General features: G+C 53.5%; 1 protein-coding gene across 1 annotated transcript in view; it reads left to right on the forward strand.

The window, feature by feature from the left end:
• RPTOR (regulatory associated protein of MTOR complex 1) overlaps window positions 1-12,926 on the forward strand; it is a 101,453-nt gene that overhangs the window by 72,314 nt on the left and 16,213 nt on the right. The window contains exons 23-29 of the mRNA XM_053960242.1: window positions 7-187; window positions 967-1,077; window positions 5,422-5,527; window positions 7,650-7,764; window positions 8,520-8,644; window positions 10,116-10,220; window positions 12,646-12,693. Of these exons, the coding sequence (XP_053816217.1) occupies window positions 7-187; window positions 967-1,077; window positions 5,422-5,527; window positions 7,650-7,764; window positions 8,520-8,644; window positions 10,116-10,220; window positions 12,646-12,693 (791 nt within the window). The remainder of the gene's footprint in view (window positions 1-6; window positions 188-966; window positions 1,078-5,421; window positions 5,528-7,649; window positions 7,765-8,519; window positions 8,645-10,115; window positions 10,221-12,645; window positions 12,694-12,926) is intronic.

Here is a 12,926-nt window from a genome sequence, read left to right on the forward strand (position 1 = left end):
CCTCAGAGGGTCCCCTCCAACCACCAGCACGAGCAGCTCCAGCCTGACCAACGAGGTGCCCAAGCAGCCGGTGAGCCGGGACCTGGCGTCCGTGCGCCCCAGTGCCACCAGCGTGGGGGTCCAGTACACCCCCCACTCCCACCAGTTCCCCAGGACAAGGAAAATGTTTGACAAAGGCCCAGAACAGGTAAGGAGAGTGCTCTGACAGCTTCTCCCCACTGGGGTTTGTCCCACTTTCTGTTGGTTGTGGTTTATTTCTGTGCATCCCTCGTTTGCTTCCAGCTGCTGCTAATCCAGATTTGGCTGCGTCTAACCAGCCAAATAAAAATTGATTAATTTATTTTCCTCAGGATAAATTGTGTTTTACAGCTTTTGATAGGGCATTATTCACTTCTGCCACTAAGCAATGTGTCTAATCAGAGTCTATGGCTTACTCCTCTGTAAGCATTTGTGTGCCTGAGTGACAACCCAGAGTCAGATCCCTGACCCTCTCCAGCCCTGGCAGAGCAGGGACAGGGACAGCTGTGATCACAGGGAGAACACCTTCCCTCCTCTGGGGTTTGGCAGCACCAGGATCGTGTTTCTGAAAGCTGAAACCGAGGGAATGGAGCAGCTTTTCCCTTTTCCCCTGGGGTGTCCTGTGCTGTGTGACAGCCACTCATCCACCTTGGCACGAGCTGTGTCTGGATCCTGAGTCATCCTCGCTGCTCCCCACACCACATCCCCGGGACAAAACTCCTGCTGGGACCTCCCCGAGGTGCCGTGGGGCTGCTCCAGCCCAGATCCCTGCAGCTGAGGGCACGGGCACCTTTCCAAGGGGTGACCCTAACCCCGGTGCCAAAGCCGGGTGCGCGGCGTTCCCCGTCCTGGGCAGTGTTTGAGGCTTTGGTGCCTGGCTGGGCCAGTGGGGGTGTCCTGGGGTGTCCCCTGGCCCTGCAGGTGGTGACCCCTGTCCCCTCCCCACAGACAGCTGATGATGGTGACGATGCTGTGGGACACAAGAGCTTCATCTCGGCCGCGGTGCAGACCGGCTTCTGCGACTGGAGCGCCAAGTACTTCGCCCAGCCCGTCATGAAGGTAACCCTGCCAGCCCTGCCAGCCCTGCCAGCCCTGCCAGCCCTGCCAGCCCTGCCCTTCCTCCCTTCTCTGTCCTGGGGAGGCCAAGGAGTGGATCTCCTTACACCGTGCTGCTCGTGTCAGTGAGAGCGACCAGAGGGAGCACAAGGGTCACTGAGGCTGGGACAGGCAGGGCCCAGGGGAAAAGCTCAGCTCCCCATGGAGCACAAGTGACAAAAAACGTAGGAATGAGGAGAGGTTCTGTATCAGATCCCCCCAGTTTTGCCTGGTTGCACTGCAGAGTTGTTCCACCTGAAATGTTGTGCTTCTCTGCATGTAGAAGATTGCATTATAGCTAAAATGAATTGGTTTTTAAAATAAATAAATGCATTAATGAAGGCCCTTTTTCCCAGAAAGGGCAGTGAGAGGCTGGAGAAAGAGGGATGCTGTTTTCATTCTGACATTGCAGCTGAATTTCCTGGCTGTGGTAGAAGAGGCAGAGAGGTGGTGGCCTGGGGGAGGCCAGCAGGACAGACCCTCTGCCCCACTGGCCTCAGGTGGGGTTTGGGAGCTGTGCTCTGCTTCCAGCACAGACACCTTTAACTTACAGAGGAGAAAATGACTGGCTGCATGCCCACGAGTGCCTGGGGGAGGCTTGGGGAGCGTTATTGTTGGGGTTTAAAGTTTAAAAAAATTTAAGAAGTTGTGTTACAGCGAACAATAATGGTGGTAATGACAAATTTGCATCCAGGATTCTTCAGAAGTGACTTGTTTGGGTAACAAAGTTGTCTCTATGTGAAGTGAGAGAGAAAGTGAAACCTCGTTCCAGGAAAAACTCAAGCCAGAGCTCTTAAGAGATGGGCAAAGATATCAGTGACTGGAAAGAGAAGCTGTTAAATTCCCAGAATGTTTTAGCTGTTAAATTCCCAGAATGTTTTAGCCAAAGCTCAGGTTTCAGGTTTAAGTATGAAACAGAAGGAGCAGTAAATCTCCCTCATTAAAGGCAACTTTCAGGTGCTCTGGGAGTCTCGGGGAGCCCAAAGGTGTCAGGACTTGGAGCTCCATCCCTTGGAGGGGTTGCCGTGCAGGCAGGGACGATGCCCAGGCTCCATTAATGCCTCTCCACGAGGGATGTTTGTGTGCAAGCACTGCTGCTGAGATAATGAGGAAATGGTGTGGTTTTAGTGCTGCCTCATCATGGAATGTTCAGGTGCTGGGCTCAGATAATTGCCCAAGCTTGAGGATATCAGAACAGGGCAGGCTCTTGATTTCCAGAGGGAATCACCAGTGAAGCATTGCCTGACACTTCCTCAGCTGCTGTGAAATTCCCTTTCTCCTGAAACCACCGAGTAATTCCTTAGGGCACATCTGGGGTGTGGAGCAGGGCTGCCTGGCCAAGCTTCCACCAGGGCTTTTTGTCCTCAAGATGAGCTTCAGAGTCTTCACTCAAGCCCAGACCAGAGCACAAGAGGAGGAAGATGATGTTTGAGCTCTTAGTCCTTATTAAAATCATTTGTCTGCTCCTTAAGAAAACTTCTTCCCAGGGAAGAGGGGGGTCTTTATTAATAAAATAAATCAGAGTAGGCGGCCAGGCACGGGCAGGAGCAGTGGGGACATGGGGAGCTCTGTGGGGGAGTGGCTTTACTACTACTTCCTGCACATAAAATAGACTAAATTGCTTGAGGAGAGGCAATAAAAAAACGTGGAATGTTCCTGTACTAATTCACAGAAGCCAGGGAGGGGAGGCATGGGAAGGGGGGCTTTTCTGCAGTCCCAGGGAGCAGGAGCAGGGCACAGCCCTGGCTCTGGAGGAGCTCCCTGAGCAGCTGGGGCTGGGAATTCCAGCTGGTGAATTCCTGGGTGAAGCTTGAAGAGAATGAAATCTGTGTTTTCTGATCACACAAGGGAGAGAACTGATCTCCCTGTCACTTCTGCAAAGCAGCCTTGGAAGACCAAGGAGAGGGAGCTTTCTGCAGGTGTTATCCTGTCCTGACAGGGAATTGTAGGGGATTTTGGGGTTGGACTGGCTGGTGTGTGTGCAAGGGACTGGAGAAGTCTCTCTGTGAGAACTTTCTCTGAGGTTTCTTGGCTGGAAGTCAGGACTGACACCTCGGGTGCTGCCTGAGTTTCCATGGAGTCCCTGCAGCAGCAGGGAGCAGTCCTGGCTGGTGGCTGCTGCCTTTTGGGAGCTTCAGCCTCATGAAAAAGGCAAAGAGTGAAGTGTACCAAGTACTGATGGAGAAATGACATTGATGCTTAATTCCAGCCGTTCCTTTGGAGCTGCTGCCTGCCTTCATAAACAGGGAAAGACAAGACAACTGTTCCTGTAATGAATAAACATAAAATGACTGTGAGTGCCTCTTAGTCATATTTAATTTATGAATTTAGTTTTGCTTCATGGACCTTGCCCTGAGAATGCTTTCACTGGAAAGACTGAGGGATTAATTTTCAGTGTAAATCAGGGCCTCCGTTGCAAGCCATCACTCCAGGTTTGATTTATTGATTATCTAATCAAATAAACGGAGAAAGAAAACGCTGCACTGTAAATCCTCCGTGTGCCAGGAGAAGCAGATCCCCAGCCCAGCTCTGGGCTCTGCAGAAGCTTTTCCTCTTCCTGCAGTCCCTCGTGGCTCAGGGCTCTTGTGGGAGCCACGGGGCGCAGGAAAGCCTCGGTGCCAGCTGTCAGGAAGTCCTGAGTCAAGGAGAGCGGGAGCCAGCATCTGTTGTTTCCAGGGCTGGCAGAACATGCAGGCAGGAGCTGGGAAGGATCCTGGAAGGTGAGAATTACATAAGCAGCCCTCCCTGATAAATCCCTGCCGGGGCTGCTGCGCTGTGCCTTGGCCCTGGCTCGAAGTGCTGGGAGAGGAGTGGGATTGCAGCTGCTGCAGGGCTGGTAACCAGGGAGAGCTGGATTTACCTGTGGAGCCTCCTGCCAAGGGCTCCCTGCTCCCCTCCTGGCACCCACTGCCACGGGGAGAGCCCAGAGAGAAGGAAAACCCTGCTGGGAGGGTGCAGCTGCTCCCTGGCTGGAGGAAGCCCTGGAAGGACCTGCCATGGTCCCCATCCTGCCAGGGAGGAGCAGAGCTGGGCTTTGTGTTTTCACAGATCCTCCCTCCCTCCTGGCAGGATGATCCCAGAGCCACACAGGTGGGTGGGTGTGGGGGCCAGGACAGCCTTTAGCTGCCTGCTCTGACTCTGCACTGGTGGTCCAAGGGCTCTTCCTTGGGCTTTCTTTAATTTATTCCCAGAGAAGCTGGATTTTCATTAAGGTGTAGGTGTCATCTCTCCCCTCTCAAATTCCTTTGATGTATTTTAGCTCAGGTTTGTTTATTGCTTTTCATTAGGGGTCATTTGTCATTGCTTGTCTAATAGGTGTTGTGCTGAAATAAAGTGCTTTTTTCTTTGCCAGGAGGAAAGGTGGAGGGTGGGCTTCTTATTTTTTATTTATTTTACAGAAGCAGAAGTCCAGCTCAGTAACAGCTGTTTTCCAAAGGATAGCATTGTTTGAAGGCAGTGTTTGTAACAGTGACAGATGATTTAGGGACTTTCTTATTCAGGGAAAACAGGGGTTTTTTGTGGGGAATATTTCTTCCTTCTCCAAGAGTTACCCTTTATAAAAACCAACATTGAAGGAAACTGTAGCTCAGCTCCTTAATTGATCCAAGGATGGTTCTGGAGCAGGGGAGTCTTGGATAATTTTTTAAGTATTAAAAACACCTCATATATAGCTCCTGCTGTGGTTTGGGGTGAGATCTCAGGAGTTTATTCCTTTTGATCCTGTGTTCTGAGTAAGGTGGGAATAGCCATGGTGGGAGCAGCGCTGGGGTTGGCCTCGTGCCTGGAGCACAGGTTTTGTAGGGGAGCCATGGAGTGCTGAAACCTGGAGCTGTGGGGTGTGAATAAATGTCATCAAATGGCTCAGAGTGGCTGTGACTGCAGGGCCACTCTCCAGTTTCAGGGGGAATTTTTTGTATAATCAAAGCCAGGTGACACAGGGGCATCGTTTTCAGACCAGGGAACCAAAACAGGGCTGTTCCTGGTACACGGTGGTGGAAACCTGAACATCCCAGGCATTTGGGAATGTAGCCATGCCCTGCTCGGCCAGCAGCCCTTGATTAGCAGGAAAAGAAAGATTTCAGTGTGCTCTGAGCTGGCTGTACCAGGGCTGTGCTCCCTCTTTGATCTCGGGGTTGCTACGTGATGCTTCTCAGCTGAGGAGAGCGAAGAGAGAAATCTGTGTGGCACCGAGATCAGACCCGCAGCGTGCGGCGGGGACAGGAGCCACGGGCACTGTGGCATCACTCAGCCAGCTCCTGGCCTCCTGGGGGTCACCAGTCCTGTCTGTGTGTGTTCCTGTCCTGGCAGATCCCTGAGGAGCACGACCTGGAGAGCCAGATCCGCAAGGAGCGGGAGTGGCGCTTCCTGCGCAACGCCCGCGTCAGGAAACAGGCCCAGAAGATCATCCAGAAGGGTGAGTGCTGCCCTTGCTCTGGACTGTGCTGTGAAACCCCAATCAGCCGTGATCCCAATTAGTGGTGGCCCCGTGCAGCCCCTCACACTGGTGCCTGTTCCCTGCTGGTGCAGGGCAGGTGCTGCTGCAGCTGCTGCAGGTGTTTCCCTGCTGCAGCTGCAGGTGTTTCCCTGCTGCAGGTGTTTCCCTGCTGCAGCTGCAGGTGTTTCCCTGCTGCAGGTGTTTCCCTGCTGCAGGTGTTTCCCTGCTGCAGCTGCAGGTGTTTCCCTGCTGCAGGTGTTTCCCTGCTGCAGGTGTTTCCTTGCTGCAGGTGTTTCCCTGCTGCAGGTGTTTCCCTGCTCCAGGTGTTTCCTTGCTGCAGGTGTTGCCCTGCTGCAGGTGTTTCCCTGCTGCAGGTGTTTCCCTGCTTGCAGGTGTTTCCCTGCTGCAGGTGTTTCCCTGCTGCAGGTGTTTCCCTGCTCCAGGTGTTTCCCTGCTGCAGTTGCAGGTGTTTTCCTGCTCCAGCTGTTTCCCTGCTGCAGGTGTTTCCCTGCTTGCAGCTGCTTCCCTGCTCCAGGTGTTTCCCTGCTCCAGGTGTTTCCCTGCTGCTCCCTCACCCCTCTGCTCTCAGCTGCTGGCTGTGGTCACCAGCTCAGCCTCTGCTTTTGAGGGGATGCAAGGTGGAATGCTGGAGGGTCAAATCCAGAGCTGCAGGCTCTGTGGGACAGACGTGGTCATGGACTGTCCCCCCAGCTCAGGAGACACCTCAGGGAGGTGTCTCACGTTCCCTGCTCTGCTGAGCTCTGTAAGTGCTGCTTTACTCCTTGTACCCCCTTTTATTTGGGATATTTGTGCCTCTGGGTTGTGTGTGCTGCTCCCAACGTGCCTCAGGTCTGTGCTGCATCAGCGGGAGCTCCCCAGGAACCTGGGGTTGAACCTCTGGGGCTCTCTGAGGCAGCTTTGGGCTGGAATTCTCTCAGCACAGGAATTTATTTGAATAAAGTGGAACCTAACGAAGCTTCCCGAGGAATTTGCATTCCTCAGTTTTTCCCTGCTCGTGTGCCCTGAGCAGCAGAGGCTGGGCAGCCACAGTTCCAGGAGCTCCTGGTGTCCTCCCCGTGGCATTCCCAGGAGCAGGCCTGGGCTGGGGCTGCTCCTCCCAGGGATGCTTTTGGAGGCACACAGGGCTGGGAATCCCAGGAAAAGTGCCCAGGGCTCAGCCCTCTCACTGGGAGGCTGCTCCTGTGAGTGCAGCGTGGAGCTTCATGCTGAGAAACTGCAGAATATCATCAACCAGAGAAGTGCAGAAATGATCCTGGAGCCCAGGAGATGGCCTGGGAGATCTGATGGAATACAAAGAAGGGGATTTTTCATGCTTGCCTGGAGAAGTTAAATCTCTTTCTAGACATTGTTCATATTTGGTTGCTTGACCTGAGTGACTGAAATGCCACTATTCATTTAAAAAATAACGAAAACGTGAAATATTAAAAAGAATTAAAATAGACTTACAAGCTTTTAATGAAAATTAGATTCAATGGATGCATTCTAAAACAAGCTTGGGTTGAATGGATGTCTCCTGGGTTTAGGGGTTTGTGTGATGAATTCAGAGAGTGCCAGAACCCAGCAGTGTCGGGGTCCCAGCACTGTTTGTGAATAGCAAACTGCTCTGAAGACAAGATGGGAAAAGTCTTTACCCGTCATTTTAAGGTCTCCATGGAAAACACATTTTTCATTTGCAAATTAACCTAAAATTTAAGGGAACTCAAATGGAAGGTTAAATAAATAATCCACAAGCTACAGTGAAATGCTGTATTTTAAACTGGAAAAAAAAAAAAAGCATCTTCATATTTTATATTTTGAAGAAATAGTGTTGGGTTTTCCCTCAACACAGACTGGCATTTCCCTGGGTGTGGCTCTCCTTGCTTGCCAGTGAAGGATGAAGGGTTTGTCACCACGGTTCTTGGTTTGTCCCTCAAGACCTGAGACAGCTGGGGGGGGTCTGAGAAACTTCTGGAAGGAGGGCAGGGCAGGGCTGGGCTGTCCTGGTGGGAGCTGGGGCAGGGTGGCTGGTGGCACTGGGAAGCTGGGGCTGTCCATCCCTGGGGACATCAGGTGTGGGCTGAGCTGGCTGCTGTCCCCGCAGGCATTTCCCGGCTGGACGATCAGATCTTCCTCAACAGGAACCCGGGCGTGCCCTCCGTGGTGAAATTCCACCCCTTCACCCCCTGCATTGCTGTGGCTGACAAGGACAGCATCTGGTGAGGGCTGGGGACCTGGGGTCACAGCAGGGACAGCACCTGGTGAGGGCTGGGGGTCACAGCAGGGACAGCACCTGGTGAGGGCTGGGGGTCACAGCAGGGACAGCACCTGGTGAGGGCTGGGGACCCAGGGACACAGCAGGGACAGCACCTGGTGAGGGCTGGGGACACAGCAGGGACAGCATCTGGTGAGGGCTGGGGGACACAGCAGGGACAGCACCTGGTGAGGGCTGGGGACACAGCAGGGACAGCAGCTGGTGAGGGCTGGGGACCCAGGGACACAGCAGGGACAGCACCTGGTGAGGGCTGGGGGTCACAGCAGGGACAGCAGCTGGTGAGGGCTGGGGGACACAGCAGGGACAGCACCTGGTGAGGGCTGGGGGTCACAGCAGGACAGCTGGGCCCCTGTCCTGGCTCTCTCTCAGCAGGTGGAGGTGTTGAAATCCTGCCCTGGGAGGGTGGGCAGGCCCTGGCACAGGGTGCCCAGAGCAGCTGTGGCTGCCCCTGGATCCCTGGCAGTGCCCAAGGCCAGGCTGGGAACGCCCTGGGACAGAGGGAGTGTCCCTGCCATGGCAGGGGTGGCACTGGATGGGCTTTGAGGTGGTTGCAGCCCAAACCATTCCATGATTCCATGATGTGTTATTAATGAAATGATGGCAGACTCCAAAGGAGAAATCCCAAACTGGGTAACGAGTGCATCTCCCTACAGCTGGCACAGAGAACTGACAGCTCACGTGCTTTTCCTCCTCCCACAGTTTTTGGGACTGGGAGAAGGGGGAGAAGCTGGACTATTTCCACAACGGGAACCCTCGGTACACGCGGATCACGGCCATGGAGTACCTGAACGGCCAGGACTGCTCCCTGCTGCTCACTGCCACAGGTAAAGGACACTGTGTCCCACCAGGGGAGCCTGGCACGGTGCCAGTCCAGGTGAGCTGATCTGGAGCCTGTTCTCTCCCCTCCATGGATTGGTCCCAGCTCAGTCTTCCTCCCCCGACACTGCTGAGCCAGGGACGAGCGAAATGACTCGCAGGATTTCAGGAGGCAAAACGAGCCTTTATCCAAAAGCACTTCTCTCTTTTATAGAGAACATCATGAACGTTCATTCCATCGGTCTGAAAGTAAAAACATTTCACCTGATTGGTGCACTGGGCTCAGGTCAGAGTGGTAGAACACATCTATAAACAATGTGAACAGAACACGAGATAACGGATTGTTCACATTCCTCTCAGACTTTTTCCCAGGCTTAGCCTGGCAGAAATCTTTCTCTTTTTCTCTCTGACTGAACTGGGAATATCCACACCCCCCTGCACTGAGCTGCCTGCTCTCAGCTCAGGAGGCATTTCCAGGCTCAGACTTGCAGCTTCTACCTGGCAGTACTGGAATCTCTCAGGCAGACTTTCCAAGGACTGACCGGTCCGACACTTGCTGAAGCCATTCCCATCGGAGTCTTTGCTTGTCATTGCAAGGTTGTGGTCACCCCCTCCTGTGGTACACCTGGGGAAAGGTGATTTCAGTTGGGTAAAGCTGCTTCCAGAGCTGAAATTGTGCAGCAGCCAAAATACAGGAACTGCACTTCTGCTCCTTGTGCTGTGTTCACGTAGAGCAGGCAGGGCTCAGCCTCAGCACCAAACCCCTCAGGTGGGTCTGAGTTTCTCTCTAGTCCATATCTCACCTGAGCAGGGCCTGCATGAGGAGATCTTGCCCAGTCTCTGGTCTGTAAAGCTGTGAGTCAGATCTGCTCCTCTCCCAAGGAACCATTCCAAACCTGGCACTCAGAGTGTTTTCAACAGCTTCTCCAGCTTCCTGCTCCGCTGTACAGGTTGGGTGTAATTAAGGGAGGGGGAAGGGGAGCTGAGAGAGCCTTTAGGACATATTTCTTTCAATTTATTGATTCTTTGCACAAAAGTTTCACAGATGGGGAGCAAATTGAAAAAAATACACAATGTTCTTGAAAGGTTTGCTGCTGATGGGCTGGGCTTTGATGCTGCTGCCTCGGTGGGGCTGTTTTGTTTTGAGTGGGTACTTGTGTGGCCCTCGGCACCAATCCAGAGATGAATCCTGGAGAAAATGAATGTCAAGGAAATGGAGAGACATTGAATGTCAGCTGTTGTTCAAGGGAGGAGAAAAGCTCTTCCAGAACAGCTCCTGTAGAACAAAGCCTTAGGTTTCATGGATGTAAATGAGAGAGGGAAAACAACTCCAACAGAAAGTGTTCAAGTGACACTCTGGGATTCGGGGTCTGTGTGACTTCAGTTCTGCTTCTCCTCTTCTCCCTCGAGCACAAGGAGCTGCAGGAGCTGCAGCAGCAGTGACTTTGCTTTGTGTTCTCTCTCTCTGTGCTCCCCAAGACGATGGTGCCATCAGAGTGTGGAAGAACTTTGCAGACCTGGAGAAGAACCCGGAGATGGTGACAGCCTGGCAGGGGCTGTCAGACATGCTGCCAACCACACGAGGTGGGTGCCACTGAGGTTTTTATGGGGAAGGTGAAAATCAGCCTTTGAGCAGCTTTGTGGGTGGCACCTGTGACCTCCTTTAGCCCCAGCTCCAATTTTGGCTCTTGTTCTTCCCTGTTTATTGTGGGTCAGGAGGTGGCAGAGGAACGTGTGGTCTAAATCTGGCACATGCAGAAGGACAGCACAGTGAGACATTGGCCTGCTTGGAATGTTAGGAAAGCTGGGCAGAAAAGGGTGTAAAAAGGAGCACTGGCATCCAGCCACACGTGGGATGAAGCCAGAAAACCAGTTTGTGTAACCCTGAAATCTGTTTTAGGACGTTACAGGAGGTTTTAGGATGTTAAAGGAGGTTTTAGGACATTAAAGGATGTATTAGGACATTACAGGAGGTTTTAGGACATTACAGGAGGCTTTAGGACGTTAAAGGAGGTTTTAGGACATTAAAGGAGGTTTTAGGACATTAAAGGAGGTTTTAGGATGTTAAAGGAGGTTTTGGGATATTAAGGGAGGTTTTAGGATATTAGAAGAGGTTTTGCAGCATTCCAGGAGGTGGATGTTCCCTCCTCCCCAGACCCCATCAGGTGCTAATGCTCTAATGGCAATTCTGTGTCACTTGAATATTTCTAATCAAGGCTGCAGGTTTTCCTGTGTGAGCTGTGGCTCAATCAGCACTTTGTGGGATTGATGAGGAAGTGCTGGATGAGGCTGCCTGGCCCGTGCTGTGCAGGGGGTCAGATGAGATGACCATCATCATTCATCCTGACCTTAAAAGCTGACAGTTCTCATTTCTGAGCTGATGTGGTTCATCCCAGGAGCCTGACACAGCTCTTTCAGCTGTTCATTGGATTTCCTGGGGCTGCCTCGTGCGTGTTGCTTTCCCCTGACCCCTCCCCTGTGTCTCAGGGAACAGAGGCTCTGCCCAGGACTGATGAGGAGCAGCTGGAATTCAGAGCCTGCTGTGCAAATGGCAGAACCTGCCCTTTCCAAGGTGGCAGCAGGAGCAGGAGGGGCTGCTGTGAGCAGGCAGGGCCTGGCCCTGCTCGGGCACAAGGAGCCCAGGAGCGGAGACAAGTCGCCCTTTGTGCCGTCGCTCTGTAGTTCTGTGCCAACAAACAGCAGCTTTCCTGGCTGTTTCCCATCCCTGGATTCAGGATCTGGTTCCTTGGAGCTGGGAGTGCCCCCGGGCTGCCCTGGCCCTGGGCAGGGAGGGTGCTGGACTGGAGCTCCCCCAGCCCAGCCCCACTGTCCTGCCTTCCCTTCCACGTGCACCGTGCCAGGGCAGAGCCTCTGCTGCTTGTGCCTCACTCTGGACAGGATTTAACACCCAGAAAGGATTTTCAGTGTCTGACACTGCTCAGAGAGCTCTGAGAGCTGGGTGGTTCCATTTGCCCAAACAGGACTGGGGAAACGTTTAAATCTGTTCTCTTTACGATTGGGTTTTTTGGTTGTTTTTTTTTTTTTTTTTTCCCTTGGCTTTTTCTTTCCCTTGTGGAGTGGAGCAGTCTGGGGCCTTCTTTGCCTTCCACCTTCCCAGCATATTGGGCAGTAGAGAAGGACAGATCTGTTTGTGGAGAGGGAAATAAATGTAGCCACTTCAAAAGAGCTAAGTGGAGCAAGTCCCCGTGGAGATGAGAGTCTTCAGAGTCATCTGCTGCCAGGACCACAGCTGTGGTCCAGCACTGCCTCACAAAACTGAGGATGCATTTTGAAGCTGCAGAGCTCAGGAGTTTTACTGGAGTTTGTTTGCTCCCACTATTGATTTCCTTCCCTCCTCTCCCAGCTTTTCCCCTGCGCCATAATGTCACACTCACTTCTGAAATGCACTTGAGAACAGCCAGAACTTGAATTTCAGGGCCATTTCCACACTTGGAGAAGGAGGGAGGAACGTGCAATACCTGAACACATCCTTGGGAAGCTTGGGAAGCAGCCTGGGTTGTCTGAGATGGACAGTGACATGCTCAGGGGCTGCCTGAGAGGGGGAGCAGCCCAGGGCAGGCTCAGAACTTGCACATTTCCTGGGAGGGCAGAGCCGAGCTGGCACAGCTGGTTCCCTGCCTGCCCTCGAGCTGTGGGCACACAAACCCTGATCTGTGGCAGGAGCCCCGAGCTCCCACGGCTTTGTGCAGATGCCAGGAGCCCCTTGCATGTCTGTCTGTCTGTCTGTCTGTCTGTCCTGGCTGTGCTGAGGGCAGGGCCCAGCTGGGACAGGAGGGCTCCTGGTGCCTGCAGTGCTGTCAGCCCTGTGCTGCTGCCCTCCCAAAAACGCTGTGCTGCAGTGGCTGAGGGAGGCATGTGCTGCTCTGGGTGCTGCTGCTTCTTCCACATTCCTCCATCTGAGCTGCTGTTTCCAGTCCCTGCCTTAGGCTGGGTTTTGCTCTGGCTGGCTGACCCTGAGCAGCACGCCCTGATCCCTGTCTCCCCACAGGTCTGGCCCGGAGGGTGTCCATCTACCTGGACAGAAGCAAGCAGGGAGGTGAGTGCTGCTCCTGTTCCCCGTGCTCAGGGGGGTGGGCAGGAGCTCCTCGGGGTGCTTGGTTGGGGTTTTGGTGTGGTTTGAGGGATCTCTGGGTCGCTGTGGCTCCTGGCAAGCTTTGCCTCCAGCTCTGCCGTGCCCGGCACAGTGAGGAGTGCAGGGAGGGATCTGTGCTCCCTGGGCAGGCACGGGCCCTGCTGGGGTAAGGGAATCTTCCTGGCAGCCTCTCTGAG

Source organism: Vidua chalybeata, chromosome 19 (genome assembly GCF_026979565.1).
Source record: "Vidua chalybeata isolate OUT-0048 chromosome 19, bVidCha1 merged haplotype, whole genome shotgun sequence".
NCBI lineage: Eukaryota > Metazoa > Chordata > Aves > Passeriformes > Viduidae > Vidua > Vidua chalybeata.